We start from the raw sequence: 21957 nt of genomic DNA on the forward strand, positions 1-21957 counted from the left end.
AACCTTGTGAAGACTTACAGAAAACGTTTGACCTCTGTCATTGCCAACAAAGGGTATATAACAAAGTATTGAGAAACTTTTGTTATTGACCAAATACTTATTTTCCACCATAATTTGCAAATAAATTCATAAAAAATCCTACAATGTGATTTTCTGTCATAGTTGAAGTGTACCTATGATGAAAATTACAGGCCTCTCTCATCTTTTTAAGTGGGAGAACTTGCACAATTGGTGGCTGACTAAATACTTTTTTGCCCCACTGTAGATACATTGGCTCCGATATGATACAGGATCGCTAAGTTTCAGTTTGAAACGATTCACTTCGATTAGAGATTGAATCAATGCGATCCGGTTCGATGCGATACTATTCGATGCACTGGGTCTCTGAGCCGGATCTGTCTGAGCTGACTGTGTGAATGTAGGCCCCGGAGCTAAACCATAAGGGAAGCTGGGCATCTACCACCCCACTGTCAGTTTGGGGGGGGCATTGTTTTCTTTTTGTTCCTCCCCACTTTTGATCTAAAAAAAACCATCACCCACAGATGAATTAGTTAATTTTGCAGATTAAAAGTGTTAGAGCTAGTAATGTATCCATATGCATCTTAAAAATGTGCTATGACACAGCAAAACATCAATGTACATAATTGTATTCACACCACTATTTAAGCATTCACAAAACATCTGTACATCGACCAAAAAGTGTTACAAAATTTGGATTTCACCCCCGTCTCCTAATCCAATGGTTTAGACCGCTTGGAAATGTTGACGGAGTTGGAGTGAGCTTCTCTCCTTCTCTGCTTCAACCATGCAGTGTGGGTAGCAAAAATGATTGCTGTCCTCATTATGAAATTAGCAACTTTACCCTGAATATCTATAGCTGACCATACTGATTGTTTCAAGCAAAACTACCAAAACGATTGCTGAGGGTGAACCTGAACAATCAAATTAAAACCTAATCCCTGATCAGCACGTAGCCTCTTTATAGACAGATGAGAGTGGTGTCTCCGGTGGTAGCTTAGGCTACTTTTATTCAACAGCACATTTGATAAAAATAGCCTTACAAATGACATTGTTTAACATAAAATGTAATATTGCGCAATCCATTTGACAAACATTTGAATGCTGAAGGTAACCCGCAGACGTGCCAGATTAGGAATAGGCCTCCCTCTTGTTTGTCAGCGTGCGAAGCTACGCACAGTGTCCAGTTTGACTAGGCTACTGATACTGTATTGCCTGGGCTTGTTCGGCATGAAAAATGACTTGTATATATATATATATTTTTTTTTTTAACCTTTATTTAACTAGGCAAGTCAGTTAAGAACAAATTCTTATTTACAATGACGGCCTTCCTTGTTCAGGGCCAGAACGACAGACTTTTTACCTTGTCAGCTCGGGGAATCGATCTAGAACCCTTTCGGTTACTAGTCCAACGCTATAACCACTAGGCTACCCGCCACCCCGTATATCAATGATTGTCAACACAATTACATGCTTAGTTCGTCACTGAAGGAGAGGACGCAATTGTCACACAAGATGAGATATTTTCAGAAGGTAGAAAGAAAGTCATTTGAGAAAAAAATAACTTGTAACATTTGAATCTATTGCCTGACCGGTGGATGCTACATTTGAATCGAGTTTGGGGTCGATGCGCTCATATCTTAAACATTTGAACCAGGGACCGATACATATCGGTCAATCATAACAACCCTAATCTTCAGTATTCTACAGTCAGACGATGTTTGATTTGATCCAGTTAGATCAGCAGCTTTCTCTCTCTCTTCTCCCTCTAATATCTTTTTCACTCTACTGAGCTGAGCTGTCCTGCACTGGCCTGGCTACACATCCAACATAGTTGCTGAAGCTAGCACAGTTCGGGTTGGCACAATAGTGTGGAAAGGGCTTAACTGTGTGCAGGCCCAGGCTTGGTAGATTGAGCCTTACTCGTGGACAGACAGGTTCAAGCCGGTCTTTCCTCACACCCCTGTTAGAATGGTGTTTAGGAAACCCAGAGAACAGGAAAGGCAGAGCAGGCCAGGGAAGAATAGAGGGATATCCCCTTACAGGGTACCCACCTTTTTCCTTCAGGATAGAGTTGGGAAGAGGGGGTATGTAAATCACACCACCTGCCAACACACACGCGTGCGAGCGCATGCGTGCGCTCATGCACATGTGTGTGTCTGCCTGCGAATGTGTGTGTTGGTGTGAGACCCTCCCGACCATCCCCCGATTAGGCCGCGTTGGCCCAGTGGATTAGAGCAGGATCAATCCTGGCCGATATTTCTGCGGTCCCTAAGAATGAGCCCTGGATGCGGCCTGTAGCCGGCAGAGCATGTAGCTTGGGGCCAGCCTGGGCTTTAAGGCTTAACACCCCATTTTAATTAGACTAGAGAGGAGAAGTAGTACAGCAACTCAGACAAGCTGTGATTTCCTGGGCTGTGGGGTGGGGTGGGTAAATCACTGAATGCAATTACATTTCATTGGTGTAGTTGGTGTCCAGACCAGGGTAGTAGATGCAAGATAATGTGCAGGATGAATGGGCTGCAGCCTATAGAAGTTGTGTTGGATTGATTACTTTTGACATTTTCTTGTAAGAATTTGTTTGGAGAAAATAACTGTGCTAGCTGAGCTGACTGGTGTCCCTTGTTGTGATATGCAATGCCGCCCCCCAGTGGTTGTGTAAAGCCACACTACAAGAACCAATCTCTCCCTCTCTCTCCAGGAGGCACCAGGGACATAGGTTCAGCTCTGACCAGGATGTGCATGAGACACCGCAGCATCGAGACTAAACTACGCCACTTCACCAAGTAAGTGGTCCACCTTCAACCCTGCCTGATTCCTCTCCCTACATCTCTGTGCATTGCTAATGGTGCTACAAGTCCTGTCCTTACCCTCCCTCTTCTTTCCTCTCCTCCCCAGTGCTCTTATGGAAGGCCTAGTCACTCCTCTCCAGGACAGGATAGAAGAATGGAAGAAGACAGCTAACCTGCTGGACAAAGACCACGCCAAAGGTGAGGGTTTATGTTAAAAGGGCTATATATATTGAATTTGATTGATTGATCAAATCAATCAACAAATGACGCTTAACTCCAGGTTGACCGCTCCTTCTCTCCTCATCAGAATACAAGCGGTCTCGCCAGGAGATCAAGAGGAAGTCCTCAGACACCATGAAGCTCCAGAAGAAGGCCAGGAAAGGTAACATCGAACCGCACCCTGTGACATGATCTGATTGGCTACTGCTAAAAACGACTGGTTACTGATTGGCTACTGTTAAAAACTCTGTCCAAAACAGGATGTAGACTAGATAGAAAAGGTGCTGTACTGCTGTAGGCTAGTTACCAGCACCTAACTGGGAAATGCCACTACCTAGTGTCCTGAATGAGAAATACATGTCATGGGTTTCCAATGAGGGATAAATCAGAAATGAAGGCTATCATCCAAAAGGTTTGGAGAGTTTGGAGGGAAAAAGAAGAGGTTTATGTGTACAACTTTGATCTATTTCAATGCGTCTAACGATGACTGTGCCAACTCTAATATTGGGCTTTCTGTCTATGCTCCCCCCCCCCCTCTTCCACCCATGCTACCTGTCTGTCTCCTCCTCTGCCTCCTCACTGGCCTATTTCCCTGCTGTAGAGCTTCTAGGTATGTGTGTTATGCTTTCCCCACATTTCCCCACGTTGCATGAGGCATTTCATGATAATGCTATAGTTATTATCCCGTGTGTGTGTGTGTGTTTCTGTGTGTGTGTGTGTGTCCTGCATCATCATGTCATTGTGTCTGACCATCTCACCTGGAGTGTTGTAGTCTGTCTGATACTGGTGTGTCCTATCAGTATTGACATACCCCTCGTCTGTGATGGAGAGTAGTAAACTATATGTAGTTCAACTAGTAATTGAACTACATTTGGCAGTAGCTTGGTGGTAGTTCACCTAAATTCAAATCAAGCTAGTGTTTTCAGTAGATAATTACTTAGTTTTGCCATGCAGCGTTGTAGCTAACTACAGGAACTGCGCACTACATAGAAATATGGGAGAAGTAGGCAAGACATTCCTTTCTTTTTTGTCATCAGATCTGCCAAATTCTCACTTGAAGTTGAGTTTTTAATAGGCTAAATTACACATTCTGTTAACATCGGACTCCAGTCCAGAGTGATCTGTTTGTAGCAATTTGTAGTCTATGACGTTTCAGATTTACATATGATTAATCACTGAGTACTTTGGATGTAGTGAACTACTTTTTCAAAGTAACTTTAGTTAAGTCAACTATATTTCTCTTAAGGGTAGCTGTAGTGTAGCTTAACTTAATTAGTAGCTTGGTAAACTATATTTTAGCTTCCCCAACACGGCCTCCTCTACACACCCCTCTTGGTCATCATGTCACCATGTTACATAATTTGGGTACAAAACTTTTTTGTTACAGTCTCTTGAGTTGAACGGTACTAGTCACTGGTCATTTTCCACAGTCACTGGTCATTTTCCACAGTCACTGGTCATTTTCCACAGTCACTGGTCATTTTCCACAGTCACTGGTCATTATCCACAGTCACTGGTCATTATCCACAGTCACTGGTCATTATCCACAGTCACTGGTCATTTTCCACAGTCACTGGTCATTTTCCACAGTCACTGGTCATTTTCCACAGTCACTGGTCATTATCCACAGTCACTGGTCATTATCCACAGTCACTGGTCATTTTCCACAGTCACTGGTTATTTTCCACAGTCACTGGTCATTTTCCACAGTTGTTCAGTAACCTCTTTACATACCGAACAGAGGAGTGAATTATTACTATCTCATTATCTCATTATCTATAGGGCACTAAAAGCAATGCGGAAATCTAATTTCCTCTGGTTTTAAAGATCCTAGCACTCCTTTATCTTAGACATATAGGCTGTGAGAACTGGTTAGAACCGGAAGTGGAGCCAATTACCCCTTATCTATTTTCCTAGCTTGCCTCCACCTAGAAGGGGGATTTATCTCTTTGTGTAGATGAAGTATTTAAAGACTGTGTCATTTGTAAATGAACAATATACTCCCCAGGTTCATCCTGAGAGAGTGATTTTCCTTGCAATTGCTCAAATAAACCTCTTATTACTGATAATGAGTTGTAATGAGTTTTCCTCAACAATAAGGCTGTCTCATACATGGCGGCTGAATATGTCATCAGTGTTGTATTTACCTGTGCTAGTAAACCATGTTCATTTCAGGATCTCCATCCATATAATCTTTTTTTTTTTTTGGTCACATACACCAGATATGTACAGTGAAATGTGTTGTTTTACAGCGTCAGCCAAAGTAGTACAGCACCCATGGAGCAAATTAGGGTTGTGCCTTGCTCAAGGACACCAACAGATTTTTCACCTTGTCTGCTCAGGTATTCAAACCAGCATCCTTTTCCTGACTGGCCCAACGCTCTAACCCACTAGGCTACCTGCGGAGTTGTTGGTGCTAGTCTCGTTTAAGATATGTGCTGTAGTTTCGTCCCATTCTCATTGACGTATATCATTTCAGTGCAGTGTTGTTTGTCAATGATGGTCTGTCCTACGGTACACCGGCAGGCCCAAACCTGACAGAGGGTTCTAATCACCACTCTTTTCTTCTCCTCCTCCTCTCTCATTTCATCCTCATCCTCTAACCATCTTATCCAATGCCCCTCATCCCCGGGTACCCTGTTCTTTCACTATTGACCCCTCCCTCTGCTATCCCCTGCCCCTTACCCTTTCTCTCGTCTTCCTCTTTTATCTTCCCTCCTCTATGTACTCCTCTCTCTTTACCCCCCCCCCCCCCCCCCCCCAGGCCGGGGTAACCTGCGTCCCCAGCTGGACAGTGCCATGCAGGACGTCAGTGACCTCTACCTTCTGATGGGGGAGACCGAGAAGCAGGCGGTGCGCCGGGCCCTCCTAGAGGAGAGGGGGCGCTACTGCTTCTTCATCAACCTGCTGAAGCCTGTGGTGGTGAGCACAGATCTAGGATCAGCCTATCCAAATCCAAATCCTTAGCTATTATAGGGAAAACTTCACTCACTTTAGATCAGTCTGTGGTTGTGAGAGGGGAGGATGATGATAGAGTTGGCTGGGGTGGGTGCTGGGGCATAGATCTAGGATAAGATTACACTCCCTAAATCTTAACCTTAACCAGTATGTGGGAAAAACCTGCCTGATTGTAGATCAGCGTATGGTGGTGAGAGAGGAGGATTGCTGAGATACCAGGGCGGGGTGGGCTCCCGGGAGAAGTTGCCTTGGCTTTAGGCTAGAGTTGAGGGTTGAAGTCAATTCCACAAATTACATTATAATTCTATTCTCTCTCCTGGTTAATTACATTTAATTCAATTTAAATTCCAGGTCAGTCTTTGAATTCAGAGATAATTGAATTCCTCTGAATTCCAATGTTAGGTCAATTCTAAGAATTCAATTCCCAAATCAATATCATCCCCAAAAATTTAAAATAATAATTCTCTGCAACCTGAGCCACCCCCATAGAATTGTTCCGAGAGCCGATTCATGACTCCAGAGCAGTAGGCTATTCCCCATCCATAAATTAATTAATTTGTCTGCATGTCTACATTTGGATAAAAGGAAGCCATGCCATGAATGAATAAGAAGGATAGGCCGATCTTCTTATTTTCACAATGCTGTGCGGCACATTGACATCTCAAATTGCTTTGAGAAAGAGCCCTATAATTAGCATTCTTCTAATAAAACCTATACTGATATAACAAAACAATACTTTTACAATCAATATTTATTTTTTATTTGATTTATTTCACCTTTTATTTAACCAGGTAGGCAAGTTGAGAACAAGTTCTCATTTACAATTGCGACCTGGCCAAGATAAAGCAAAGCAGTTCGACACATACAACGACACAGAGTTACACATGGAGTAAAACAAACATGCAGTCAATAATACAGTATAAACAAGTCTATATACGATGTGAGCAAATGAGGTGAGATAAGGGAGGTAAAGGCAAAAAAAGGCCGTGGTGGCAAAGTAAATACAATATAGCAAGTAAAACACTGGAATGGTAGTTTTGCAGTGGAAGAATGTGCAAAGTAGAAATAAAAATAATGGGTGCAAAGGAGCAAAATAAATAAATAAATAAATTAAATACAGTAGGGAAAGAGGTAGTTGTTTGGGCTAAATTATAGGTGGGCTATGTACAGGTGCAGTAATCTGTGAGCTGCTCTGACAGTTGGTGCTTAAAGCTAGTGAGGGAGATAAGTGTTTCCAGTTTCAGAGATTTTTTGTAGTTTGTTCCAGTCATTGGCAGCAGAGAACTGGAAGGAGAGGCGGCCAAAGAAAGAATTGGTTTTGGGGGTGAATAGAGAGATATACCTGCTGGAGCGTGTGCTACAGGTGGGAGATGCTATGGTGACCAGCGAGCTGAGATAAGGGGGGACTTTACCTAGCAGGGTCTTGTAGATGACATGGAGCCAGTGGGTATGGCGACGAGTATGAAGCGAGGGCCAGCCAACGAGAGCGTACAGGTCGCAATGGTGGGTAGTATATGGGGCTTTGGTGACAAAACGGATTGCACTGTGATAGACTGCATCCAATTTTTTGAGTAGGGTATTGGAGGCTATTTTGTAAATGACATCGCCGAAGTCGAGGATTGGTAGGATGGTCAGTTTTACAAGGGTATGTTTGGCAGCATGAGTGAAGAATACTTTGTTGCGAAATAGGAAGCCAATTCTAGATTTAACTTTGGATTGGAGATGTTTGATGTGGATCTGGAAGGAGAGTTTACAGTGTAACCAGACACCTAGGTATTTGTAGTTGTCCACGTATTCTAAGCCGTCCAGAGTAGTGATGTTGGACAGGCGGGCAGGTGCAGGCAGCGATCGGTTGAAGAGCATGCATTTAGTTTTACTTGTATTTAAGAGCAATTGAAGGCCATGGAAGGAGACTTGTATGGTATTGAAGCTTGCCTGGAGGGTTGTTAACAGTTTCCAAAGAAGGGCCAGAAGTATACAGAATGGTGTCGTCTGCGTAGAGGTGGATCAGACACTCACCAGCAGCAAGAGCGACATCATTGATGTATACAGAGAAGAGAGTCGGTCCAAGAATTGAACCCTGTGGCACCCCCATAGAGACTGCCAGAGGTCCGGACAGCAGACCCTCCGATTTGACACACTGAACTCTATCAGAGAAATAGTTGGTGAACCAGGCGAGGCAATCATTTGAGAAACCAAGGCTGTCGAGTCTGCCGATGAGGATGTGGTGATTGACAGAGTCGAAAGCCTTGGCCAGATCAATGAATACGGCTGCACAGTAATGTTTCTTATCAATGGCGGTTAAGATATCGTTTAGGACCTTGAGCGTGGCTGAGGTGCACCCATGACCAGCTCTGAAACCAGATTGCATAACAGAGAAGGTATGGTGAGATTCGAAATGGTCGGTAATCTCTTTGTTGACGTGGCTTTCGAAGACTTTAGAAAGGCAGGGTAGGATTGATATAGGTCTGTAGCAGTTTGGGTCAAGAGTGTCCCCCCCTTTGAAGAGGGGGATGACCGCAGCTGCTTTCCAATCTTTGGGAATCTCAGACGACACGAAAGAGAGGTTGAACAGGCTAGTAAAAGGGTTGGCAACAATTTTGACAGATAATTTTAGAAAGAAAGGGTCCAGATTGTCTAGCCCGGCTGATTTGTAGGGGTCCAGATTTTGCAGCTCTTACAGAACATCAGCTGACTGGATTTGGGAGAAGGAGAAATGGGGAAGGTTTTGGCGAGTTGCTGTGGGGGGTGCAGTGCTGTTGACCGGGGTAGGAGTAGCCAGGTGGAAAACATGGCAAGCCGTAGAAAAATGCTTATTGAAATTCTCAATTATGGTGGATTTATCAGTGGTGACAGTGTTTCCTATCTTCAGTGCAGTGGGCAGCTGGGAGGAGGTGTTCTTATTCTCCATGGACTTTACAGTGTCCACATTATAATTCTATTCTCTCTCCTGGTTAATTACATTTAATTCAATTTAAATTCCAGGTCAGTCTTTGAATTCAGAGATAATTGAATTCCTCTGAATTCCAATGTTAGGTCAATTCTAAGAATTCAATTCCCAAATCAATATCATCCCCAAAAATTTAAAATAATAATTCTCTGCAACCTGAGCCACCCCCATAGAATTGTTCCGAGAGCCGATTCATGACTCCAGAGCAGTAGGCTATTCCCCATCCATAAATTAATTAATTTGTCTGCATGTCTACATTTGGATAAAAGGAAGCCATGCCATGAATGAATAAGAAGGATAGGCCGATCTTCTTATTTTCACAATGCTGTGCGGCACATTGACATCTCAAATTGCTTTGAGAAAGAGCCCTATAATTAGCATTCTTCTAATAAAACCTATACTGATATAACAAAACAATACTTTTACAATCAATATTTATTTTTTATTTGATTTATTTCACCTTTTATTTAACCAGGTAGGCAAGTTGAGAACAAGTTCTCATTTACAATTGCGACCTGGCCAAGATAAAGCAAAGCAGTTCGACACATACAACGACACAGAGTTACACATGGAGTAAAACAAACATGCAGTCAATAATACAGTATAAACAAGTCTATATACGATGTGAGCAAATGAGGTGAGATAAGGGAGGTAAAGGCAAAAAAAGGCTGTGGTGGCAAAGTAAATACAATATAGCAAGTAAAACACTGGAATGGTAGTTTTGCAGTGGAAGAATGTGCAAAGTAGAAATAAAAATAATGGGTGCAAAGGAGCAAAATAAATAAATAAATAAATTAAATACAGTAGGGAAAGAGGTAGTTGTTTGGGCTAAATTATAGGTGGGCTATGTACAGGTGCAGTAATCTGTGAGCTGCTCTGACAGTTGGTGCTTAAAGCTAGTGAGGGAGATAAGTGTTTCCAGTTTCAGAGATTTTTTGTAGTTTGTTCCAGTCATTGGCAGCAGAGAACTGGAAGGAGAGGCGGCCAAAGAAAGAATTGGTTTTGGGGGTGAATAGAGAGATATACCTGCTGGAGCGTGTGCTACAGGTGGGAGATGCTATGGTGACCAGCGAGCTGAGATAAGGGGGGACTTTACCTAGCAGGGTCTTGTAGATGACATGGAGCCAGTGGGTATGGCGACGAGTATGAAGCGAGGGCCAGCCAACGAGAGCGTACAGGTCGCAATGGTGGGTAGTATATGGGGCTTTGGTGACAAAACGGATTGCACTGTGATAGACTGCATCCAATTTTTTGAGTAGGGTATTGGAGGCTATTTTGTAAATGACATCGCCGAAGTCGAGGATTGGTAGGATGGTCAGTTTTACAAGGGTATGTTTGGCAGCATGAGTGAAGAATACTTTGTTGCGAAATAGGAAGCCAATTCTAGATTTAACTTTGGATTGGAGATGTTTGATGTGGATCTGGAAGGAGAGTTTACAGTGTAACCAGACACCTAGGTATTTGTAGTTGTCCACGTATTCTAAGCCGTCCAGAGTAGTGATGTTGGACAGGCGGGCAGGTGCAGGCAGCGATCGGTTGAAGAGCATGCATTTAGTTTTACTTGTATTTAAGAGCAATTGAAGGCCATGGAAGGAGACTTGTATGGTATTGAAGCTTGCCTGGAGGGTTGTTAACAGTTTCCAAAGAAGGGCCAGAAGTATACAGAATGGTGTCGTCTGCGTAGAGGTGGATCAGACACTCACCAGCAGCAAGAGCGACATCATTGATGTATACAGAGAAGAGAGTCGGTCCAAGAATTGAACCCTGTGGCACCCCCATAGAGACTGCCAGAGGTCCGGACAGCAGACCCTCCGATTTGACACACTGAACTCTATCAGAGAAATAGTTGGTGAACCAGGCGAGGCAATCATTTGAGAAACCAAGGCTGTCGAGTCTGCCGATGAGGATGTGGTGATTGACAGAGTCGAAAGCCTTGGCCAGATCAATGAATATGGCTGCACAGTAATGTTTCTTATCAATGGCGGTTAAGATATCGTTTAGGACCTTGAGCGTGGCTGAGGTGCACCCATGACCAGCTCTGAAACCAGATTGCATAACAGAGAAGGTATGGTGAGATTCGAAATGGTCGGTAATCTCTTTGTTGACGTGGCTTTCGAAGACTTTAGAAAGGCAGGGTAGGATTGATATAGGTCTGTAGCAGTTTGGGTCAAGAGTGTCCCCCCCTTTGAAGAGGGGGATGACCGCAGCTGCTTTCCAATCTTTGGGAATCTCAGACGACACGAAAGAGAGGTTGAACAGGCTAGTAAAAGGGTTGGCAACAATTTTGACAGATAATTTTAGAAAGAAAGGGTCCAGATTGTCTAGCCCGGCTGATTTGTAGGGGTCCAGATTTTGCAGCTCTTACAGAACATCAGCTGACTGGATTTGGGAGAAGGAGAAATGGGGAAGGTTTTGGCGAGTTGCTGTGGGGGGTGCAGTGCTGTTGACCGGGGTAGGAGTAGCCAGGTGGAAAACATGGCAAGCCGTAGAAAAATGCTTATTGAAATTCTCAATTATGGTGGATTTATCAGTGGTGACAGTGTTTCCTATCTTCAGTGCAGTGGGCAGCTGGGAGGAGGTGTTCTTATTCTCCATGGACTTTACAGTGTCCCAGAACTTTTTTGAGTTAGTGTTGCAGGAAGCAAATTTCTGCTTGAAAAAGCTAGCGAACCAAGGGCTATATCTGTTCCTGGTTCTACATTTCTTGAATGGGGCATGCTTATTTAAGATGGTTAGGAAGGCATTTATAAAAAATACCCAGGCATCCTCTACTGACGGGATGAGATCAATATCCTTCCAGGATACCCCGGCCAGGTCGATTAGAAAGGCCTGCTCGCTGAAGTGTTTCAGGGAGCGTTTGACAGTGATGAGGAGATCGTTTGACCGCTGACCCATTAAGGATGCAGGCAATGAGGCAGTGATCGCTGAGATCTTGGTTGAAGTTTAGATAATCAAATAGTTTACAATTCCCAGAATTGAATAGGCTACAGGCTGCAAAAATGCATTTATTTAGTAGGCAATTGGCTTCTCAAACTTTTACCGAGCACACAGGTTTAAACTTTATATGGCCTGCATATGGTCTAAATTAATGAATTTACAGTGCGTAATAATTAATTAATTAACTGAATTATCATAAACAAATACCTGCTGCTTGCACTTTTACCGGGTTGTTGTCCTCCTTGTCCACAATGACTCCAAACTGGGGATTTCACTCGCGCAGTACCTGTTACCACGATGGTGTATTCCACCATCATAACCTTGCTTTTTATTTCTCCTGTTACGTTAGCCATTTTCGCGTGAGCTAGGAGTCAGGGAAAATAAACTTGCCAACTTATTGTCGCGTGGCAGGAACATAGGATCTGCACATGGACAAATTATGAATGTTTCAGCACCACAGACATAATGGACAGTTCCCTGCTCCAGTCTCTTGCTGCATGGATGGTCGCCTAGTCCTAGACTATCTGCCTCACTGCTCACATAATGGAATTCGCAACACATTTCAACACAACAAGCTCCTGGGCTTGTACAATTTTTTTTTTATCTTGATGTAATTCAAACGTTTCCAACCCGCAATATAATTGTTCTGAACCGCCAGCCGACCACTGGTTGAAAGAATGCTTTCATTCCACCCTCCAGCCAATTTTTTTTGCAGGTCAACCACAGGGATCTGTGGGTATCTGACCCAATGTAGGACTGTACTTTAGGCACAGATGTAGAACCTGATTATCCTACCTAAATCTGAACCATTATATGGAAAAGATTTACAGACCATACTTAGATCAGTGTCTAGGTGCAACTGCATTCTGTCCACAGTGGAGTTGTTTGGTTGGTCTTAACTTTCATGTTAAAGTTGTTTTTTTGTCACAGTTATTTCAGTTAGTCTTAAATAATGCACATGTTATGTCTTTGTGTGTTGCTGAGCGAAAGGTCTTGTTGTTGCTCCTCTTCAGAATGGAGAGATAGCCATGCTGGGAGAGATCACTCACCTGCAGGCCATTGTTGATGACCTCACTGTGCTCACTGAAGACCCACACAAACTGCCCCCGGCTAGTGAGCAGGTAATCTCCAACATATACACAAAAGAACAAGACTTTCCTTACGCAAGAAATCAGTCTTGCAAGCAAACATGCTTAACCAGTAGCATAACATGTCAAACAGTGAATGCACTTAGTGTAGGTTTTGCTTGCCTAAACTCTCTCTTCTCTCTCTCCAGGTGATCGGGGACCTGAAGGGTTCAGACTACAGTTGGTCCTACCAGACCCCTCCCTCCTCTCCCAGCAGTGCTGCCTCCAGGAAGAGCAGTATGTGCAGTATCCTCCAGATGCCAACTGTCGGTGCCCATCGTCTCAGTAGTGTCTCCTCCCATGATTCAGGGTTCATCTCTCAGGATGCCAACACCCACTCCAAGCCCCCCTCGCCCATGCCCTCTGACATCACCAGCCAGGTAGACACTCCTCGGAGTCAGTCAGTCTCTAGGCTCCACTCCAGGTTCTCTTGTCACGTTCTTGATTATCAAACCTTTGGAGTATGATAATGCACCAACCTGGGTTGAAATACATGTGTATTTGATTATTTGTTATTTAAATACTTATGTTCTGTGTATTTCAGTATTCAAATAATATGTCCCGAGTCTAATACTTCTATTTATTAGTATTTATTTTCAAATAATTTCCTAAATACTTACAGTTGAAGTCAGAAGTTTACATACTTAGGTTGGAGTCATTAAAACTTGTTTTTCAACCACTCCACAAATGTCTTGTTAACAAACTATAGTTTGGTTAGGACATCTAATTTTTCCAACAATTGTTTACAGACAGATTATTTCACTTATAATTCACTGTATTACAATTCCAGTGGGTCAGAAGTTTACACTAAGTTGACTGTGCCTTTAAACAGCTTGGAAAATTCCAGAAAATGATATCATGGCTTTAGAAGCTTCTGATAGGCTAATTGACACCATTTGAGTCAATTGGAGGTGTACCTGTGGATGTATTTCAAGGCCTACCTTCAAATTCAGTGCCTCTTTGCTTGACATCATGGGGAAATCAAAAGAAATCAGCCAAATTGTAGACCTCCACAAGTCTAGTTCATCCTTGGGAACAATTTCCAAACTTCTGAAGGTACCACGTTCATCTGTACAAACAACAGTACGCAAGTAAAAACACCATGGGACCACGCAGCCGTCATTCCGCTCAGGAAGAAGACGCATTCTGTCTCCTAGAGATGAACGCACTTTGGTGCGAAAAGTTCAAATCAATCTCAGAACAACAGCAAAGCACATTGTGAAGATGCTGGAGGAAACGGGCACAAAAGTATCTATATCCACAGTAAAACGAGTCCTATATCAACATAACCCGAAAGGCCGCTCAGCAAGTAGTAAGGTCATTGCTCCAAAACTGCCATAAAAAAGCCAGACTACGGTTTGCAAACTGCACATGGGGACAAAGATAGTACTTTTTAGAGAAATGTCCTCTGGTCTGATGAAACAAATATAGAACTGTTTGGCCATAATGACCATCGTTATGTTTCGAGGAAAAAGGGGGAGGCTTGCAAGCCGAAGAACACCATCCCAACCGTGAAGCACAGGGGTGACAGCATCATGTTGTGGGGGTGCTTTGCTGCAGGAGGGACTGGTGCATTTCACAAAATAGATGGCATCATGAGGTTGGAAAATTATGTGGATATATTGAAGCAACATCTCAAGACATCTCAAGTTAAAGCTTGGTCACAAATGGGTCTTCCAAATGGACAATGACCCCAAGCATACTTCCAAAGTTGTGGCAAAATCACAAAGTCCTGACCTCAATCCTGTAGAAATTTTGTGGGCAGAACTGAAAAGGCGTGTGCAAGCAAGGAGGCCTACAAACCTGGCTCAGTTACACCAGCTCTGTCAGGAGGAATGGGCCAAAATTCACCCAACTTACTGTGGGAAGCTTGTGGAAGGCTACCCGAAACGTTTGACCCAAGTTAAACAATGTAAAGGCAATGCTACCGAATACTAATTGAGTGTATGTAAACTTCTGACCCACTGGGAATGTGATGAAAGAAATAAAAGCTGAAATAAATCATTCTCTAAACTATTATTCTGACATTTGATATTCTTAAAATAAAGTGGTGATCCTAACTGACCTAAAACAGGGAATTTTTCACTATGATTAAATGTCAGGGATTGTGAAAAAATGAGTTAAAATGTATTTGGCTAAGGTGTATGTAAACTTCTGACTTCAACTGCATTTCAAATACTATTTTCAAATGCATGGGAGTGTATTTTAATCAGTGTATTTTCAAATACTTTCATGTGCATTTCCAAATGCATTAAAATATTCAACTACTTGTCTTTCCAAGTAAAAATATGTAACTTCCATATGTCTTTAAAAGTAATTGAAATATCCTAAATAGTATTTGAACCCAGGTTTGGTAACGTGAGAATCCTCTTTTATCCTCTTTCTGGCTGGTATGTGTTATTACTTATACCATCAAGCCTGTTAGATGATGCTAGAGTTTTCCTCCTTGATATACTATGAATTATTGTGGCAGATGGCTGTTAAAATTTCTCTGTAAATAGAATGGGAATCAGGGAGGGAATCTGATGCAATCTTCCAAAGCAGAAGAGCAATATTGTGTGATGGTATGTTGTAGAAGAGTAAATAGTTCCTTGAGTCATATTCTTTCCCCTCTTTCCCCTTATTTTCCCTCCCTCTCACTCACTCTCCTCCTCTTTTCTCAATCTCACTCACTTCTTGTCACTCTTTTAATCTATTTCAACCTTTCTCCATCTTTCCCACTACTCTTCTCTCTCCATCTCTCTGATTCCATCTACAGAAGTCCACCAGCTCAGCCTCCTCTGAGGCATCAGAAACCTGCCAATCTGTCAGTGAATGCAACTCTCCCACCGCGGTTAGTACACAGACAGACAGACAGACAGACAGACAGACAGACAGACAGACAGACAGACAGACAGACAGACAGACAGACAGACAGACAGACAGACAGACAGACAGACAGACAGACAGACAGACAGACAGACAGACAGACAGACAGACAGACAGACAGACAGACAGACAGACAGACAGACAGACAGACAGACAGACAGACAGACAGACAGACAGACAGACAGACAGACAGACAGACAGACAGACAGACAGACAGACAGACAGACAGACAGACAGACAGACAGACAGACAGACAGACAGACAGACAGACAGACAGACAGACAGACAGACAGACAGACAGACAGACAGACAGACAGACAGACAGACAGACAGACAGACAGACAGACAGACAGACAGACAGACAGACAGACAGACAGACAGACAGACAGACAGACAGACAGACAGACAGACAGACAGACAGACAGACAGACAGACAGACAGACAGACAGACAGACAGACAGACAGACAGACAGACAGACAGACAGACAGACAGACAGACAGACAGACAGACAGACAGACAGACAGACAGACAGACAGACAGACAGACAGACAGACAGACAGACAGACAGACAGACAGACAGACAGACAGACAGACAGACAGACAGACAGACCAATCAATCAATCAATCAATCAATCTATGGCTGACAGACAGACAGACAGACAGACAGACCAATCTATGGCTTAAGAGGCCCAGAGGGATCTTGCTATAGTACAGTATGTGATGAACACGATGACTCAGACATGTCTGTCCATTCCTCAGTTTGGCTCGGGCTCATCCTTCGGTACCTTCCGCCCCGCTCTCTCACACACTGGCTCCATCAGGCCTCTCTCTGTCATACTTCCTGGGTCCCCCACATTTAACCGCTCTCCTGGATCCAAACCCCCCTCACCCATCTCAAAGGTTCCTAGCTGGAAGGTTTGTTTTAATTTGCTGCATTTCCGTTTTAATCTTTTATTTGCTTAACTGCTTTTTCCTTGGCTTTAACAACTCATTTGCATAACTCATGATGCATAATATCTTCAGGATCCATTCTGTTGTCGAATTCCGCTTTCAAATCTCTCATGCCAAAGATTTGCTAAGCTGAGCGGACTTTGCTAAACTCATTGTAATAAAGGACTCATGCTTAGGGCTGAGATCTATTTGTGTAGACAGCACAAGCAGATTTGGTACCATGCTGTTAGAATCTAACTTCTTCATGGACCCTCATACTGCTTCCATTGTACCACAATGGAAAGACTTCTGAACTGCTGAATGATAGACATGTCCAATCCAAGGGTACATTGTTTAGTTAATTTCCTCATTACCTCAATAATACTGCCACAGGATTGGTCTAAAACCAGTACCTATGAGCCCTCACTGGCTACCACTCTGCAGCAAAGGAGAGAGTCATTGGACAGGATGAGGGAGCAGGAGGTTCCTTCCAGTCCTAAAGGGTTCTCTGGGATGCACCCAGACACTCATAGGTCCAGGATGGCCCAAGCTACTATAGCAGCCAAGGTAATGATGAGCACACATTGGATGCAGTAACAGTACTCAACAATCTGCATGAGTTGTTGAGATGTAGATTTTAATGTTTGCTACTACTGTTGTACGGTAATGTGAGTCTCCTCTCTCTTCTCTCTCTCTCTCTCTTTTTCTTTCTTTCTCATTCTGTTTTCTCGCTCTCTCTCTCTGCATGTGTGTGCATGCGTGTGTGTGTGTGTGCGTGCGCGTGTGTGTGTGCGCGCACAGCACGGCGGTGAGGCCATGTCCCCAGCAGCCAGTACACTAGCCATGGTGCTGACCCGTGGTCTCAGTATAGAGCAGCAGAAGAATAGCAGGGAATCTCTGCAGTATTCCAGTGGCTACAGCACCCAGACCAACACACCCTGCTGCTCAGAGGACACCATCCCCTCACAGGGTAACATACTCTGATCAACACCAGATAACAACACGTATCCCTTCTAACAGTAGTACCTGAAATTGTATAGAAAATCCAATAGGATCCGGCTGTCTCATTCTCTCTGCTGTTCTCAGGGTCTGACTATGAGTGCTACTCTCTGAACGGGGACGCTGATACCAGCAGGGAGGCTGACTTCGACAAGTCCTCCACCATCCCCCGCCACAGCAACATCGCCCAGAACTACCGCCGCATGATCCAGACCAAGAGGCCGGCCAGCACCGCCGGGTTACCCGCCGGAGTGAGCCCTCCTGGTGGTATGCATGGAGTGATTTATGGGGGTGATGGAGGGCGTGATGGGAGGCACGGAGCCATCACCTCTGGAACAGCCACCATCCGCCGGACCCCCTCCTCCAAAACGGGGGTGAGACGCACACCGTCCACCTCAGGCCCCATCGCCATCCGCCCCCCCATCGTTCCAGTCAAGACCCCCACGGTGCCAGACTCTCCTGTCTACTCCCCCTGTTACTCCCCCAGCTACTCTCCCAGCCTTATCCAGAGCATGGGAAGTGAAGAGTACCTGTATGGGGACGAGACTCCATCCAGTGCCTTGGAGTACATGAAAGCCTCCCCCAAGCGGCTGAGCCTACCTGACACCACCGCCTGGAGCTCCGGAGGGGGGCTGGACCAAAGTGTCTATGCCCAGCAGCCCCCTGGCATGACAGGCCTCAGCCTAGAGGAGGACCCCCAGCTGGCAGCCAACCGCCACAGCCTGGTGGAGAAGATCGGAGAGCTCGCGGCCAGCGCCCACGCCCTGGGCGAAGGTCAGTTCCCCTTCTCCTCTCTGGACCCTCTGCCAGCGGACCCAATGGGTACCAACTCTGTAACCCAACACCCACAACAACCACCACACAGGCCCCAGGAGGGCGTGGACATGCTGGTGTCCATACGGAGAGGTGTGAGGCTCCGCAAGGCGGTCTCCAACGACAGATCAGCCCCCAGGATACTGCAGGATACTGCAGCAGCATCCAGGATACTGCGGTAGTATCTACTGGGACTGACCACAGAACTGTGGTGCCACTGCAAGCTCTAGTAGTGAAATGAATGAACACTCATCTTCGACAGGAAAAGACTGCATGAAATGAAAGGGAAAACGAGTGTCAATGTGTAAAGATTCAATGAATGGCCATGGGTGGCCAATGGACAAATTTCACGTAATGAATTGCGTACAAATGTATTTTTATGTCGTATTCCTATTTCCCATGTTGTCTGTGGGCTTAGTGGCTGTGGTTGTCTATTCCCTCTGTCTCCTAATGAATCAGCCCAGGCACCTTTCCTTTAGACTCAGCGATCAGGGCCTGTATTCACAAAGTGTCTCAGAGTAGGTGTGCTGATTCGTGTATAATGAATCTATAATACAATTATATGGACAATGGTGCTGAGTGATTAGTGCTTTTTGAGGTCTGTTTGGTTTCGGTTCGATTATATATACAGTACAACTACTCATTCAAGGGTTTTTCTTTATTTTTACAATTTTCTACATTGTAGTATAATAGTGAAGACATCAAAACGATGAAATAACAATTGCCTTGATGACAGCTTTTTTTTCTTCTTCTTTTTTCTCCCCAATTTCATGGTGTCCAATTGTTTAGTAGCTACTATCGCTACAACTCCCATACGGGCTCGGGAGAGACGAAGGTTGAAAGTCATGCGTAATCCGATACACAACCCAACCAAGCCGCACTGCTTCTTAACACAGCGCGCATCCAACCCGGAGGAAACACAGTGCACCTGGCAACCTTGGTTAGCGCGCACTGAGACAAGGATATCCCTACCGGCCAACCCCTCCCTAACCCGGCTGACGCTAGGCCAATTGCGCGTCGCCCCACGGACCTCCTGGTCGGTTATGACAGAGCCTGGGCGCGAACCCAGAGTCTCTGGTGGCACTGCCCCACCCGGGAGGCCCTTGATGACAGCTTTTTAATGAAGACATTGTCACATCGTTTGTAATAAATGGACCAAGATGCAGCGTGGTATAGTTCCATCCTCTTTATTTTGAAGTGAAACTCAAAGAAAACAATAAATGCAAACCGAAATGCAGGCAACCATACATAGTCAAGATCCCACAAAGCACAAATGGAAAAAGGCTCCCTAAATATGATCCCCAGTTATTGACAACGATAAACAGCTGCCTCTGATTGGGAACCATACCAGGCCAATATGGAAATATAATCACCTAGTCACACCCCGACCTAACCAGCATAGAGAATAAAAAGCTCTCTATGGTCAGGGCGTGACAGACATCAACACTAGGAAATAACACATATGGAATCATGTAGTAACCAAAAAAGTGTTAAACAAATCAATATAGATTTTAAATGTTATATTCTTCAAAGTAGCCAACCTTTGCCTTGATGACAGCTTTGCACACTCTCACTATTTTTGTAGTTCTTCAAAGTAAATAAGGCATACTTTTATGACTGCTGAATACCAACTATCAAACACTTAAATGATGTATTTTCAAGAAAAAATACCTCATGAAGCGAGAGCTCTCTCTCGATCGCACATTAATCTGTCTCTTTTACGTAGTTGGCGTAAAAGAAACAAACCGGACCAGTAGGCGCTCAATGGATTATGGTCATTGTAGTTCATGTTTTCTGAGCTTAACAATGTAGAATATTGGCCTGTTGGAAACTACTACAACATCACAGAGTTCGGGCTTGATCTGATTGTTCTTTAGAGAAACTGCATAATGTGTGCATTGAGTTTACAGAAAACGGAACAAAATGGGCTTCAAATAATTGAACCAATGTCTGTCAGTTTAGTTGTTAAAATACGGAAAAATAACTGAAATGTCAGTTAATCACTCAGCACTAATGGACAAGGATGATTTTATCCTAGATCAGCACTCCTACTCTTAAATGCTATATGAATATGGGCCCAGGAGGTAATTTCAAAATGGCGGTTGAATGCTGTGTCTTATTGTGTGTGTACTAACACAGCCATCTGTTGTCTGAAAGTGACGGAGCTCATTTGCTCTGTGAGCCTGTCTGTATGTTATGTTGTGTATTATTATACTGATGTATGTATTGCCGTTTGTATCATAAGCTGAACACCAATGTATGTTACATATCGGAGAAATGTAAAAGTAATGTAAAATAGGAGCGATGTGGCAGTGGTTTTATTGCTGTACTGTACTACCAATTTATTCTGCAATTAAACCAACCTTTTCCTGTAGAGGGAAGTTGCCCTTTATTTTGAGTCAGAGATTTTATATGATGCACAACAATGGATTGAGGTTTTACAGTTTTTATGACATCCTATATGCTAATTGAAAATCCAAGCAAGTATAGTTTTCTTATGGAATTGTTATTAGGCTATGTAGTAGTTTAGATGAAGGAGCAAAGGGTGAAAAGAGCACATGGTTACCACGTTTTAGCTACTTTGTAACTACTTAGCATGTTAGCTAACCCTTCCACTAACCCTAACCTTAACAATTTTAGCTAACCCTAACCTTAACCCTTTAACCTAACTCCTAACCTTAACCCTAACTCCTAGCTTAGCTAACGTTAGCCAGCAAGCTAAGTTAGTGTTAGCCACGTAGTTAACGTTAGCCACACCAAATTGGAATTCGTAACATACAGTACCAGTCCAAAGTTTGGACACACCTACTCATTCAAGGGTTTTTCTTTATTTTTACAATTTTCTACATTGTAGTATAATAGTGAAGACATAAAAACTATGAAATAACCCATGGAATCATGTAATAACCAAAAAAGTGTTAAGCAAATCAAAATATATATTATATTTGAGATTCTTCAAAGTAGCCACCCCTTGCCTTGATGACAGCTTTGCACACTCTTGGCATTCTCTCAACCAGGTTCACGTGGCAGTCACCTGGAATGCATTTCAATTAACAGGTGTACCTTGTTAAAAGTACATTTGTGGATTTTCTTTCCTTCTTAATGCATTTGAGCCAATCAGTTGTGTTGTGACAAGGTAGGGGTGGTATACAGAAGATAGCCCTATTTGGTAAAATACCAAGTCCATATTATGGCAAGAACAGCTTTTCTTGAAGACAGGAAGGTCAGTCAATGCGGAACATTTCAAGAACGTTTAAAGTTTCTTCAAGTGCAGTCGCAAAAACCATCAAGAGCTATGATGAAACTGCCTCTCATGGACCGCCACAGGAAGGAAGACCCAGAATT

General features: G+C 43.7%; 1 protein-coding gene across 5 annotated transcripts in view; it reads left to right on the top strand.

Annotated features, from left to right (window-relative positions):
• mtss1la (MTSS I-BAR domain containing 2a) overlaps window positions 1-21004 on the top strand; it is a 39281-nt gene extending 18277 nt beyond the window's left edge. Inside the window, exons 4-15 of one of the 5 annotated variants that reach the window (XM_031822949.1) lie at window positions 2720-2804; window positions 2917-3008; window positions 3118-3192; window positions 3631-3639; window positions 5794-5951; window positions 12888-12995; window positions 13151-13381; window positions 15760-15834; window positions 16630-16785; window positions 17194-17367; window positions 17602-17770; window positions 17887-21004. In XM_031822949.1, coding sequence (XP_031678809.1) covers window positions 2720-2804; window positions 2917-3008; window positions 3118-3192; window positions 3631-3639; window positions 5794-5951; window positions 12888-12995; window positions 13151-13381; window positions 15760-15834; window positions 16630-16785; window positions 17194-17367; window positions 17602-17770; window positions 17887-18794 — 2240 coding nt within the window. In that variant the 3' untranslated portion in view covers window positions 18795-21004. The remainder of the gene's footprint in view (window positions 1-2719; window positions 2805-2916; window positions 3009-3117; window positions 3193-3630; window positions 3640-5793; window positions 5952-12887; window positions 12996-13150; window positions 13382-15759; window positions 15835-16629; window positions 16786-17193; window positions 17368-17601; window positions 17771-17886) is intronic. The other 4 variants (XM_031822950.1, XM_031822951.1, XM_031822953.1 and 1 more) reach the window with 4 other exon arrangements.
• Window positions 21005-21957: the final 953 nt, after the last annotated feature.

The sequence above is a fragment of the Oncorhynchus kisutch genome, linkage group LG4 (assembly GCF_002021735.2).
Source record: "Oncorhynchus kisutch isolate 150728-3 linkage group LG4, Okis_V2, whole genome shotgun sequence".
NCBI classification, from domain to species: domain Eukaryota; kingdom Metazoa; phylum Chordata; class Actinopteri; order Salmoniformes; family Salmonidae; genus Oncorhynchus; species Oncorhynchus kisutch.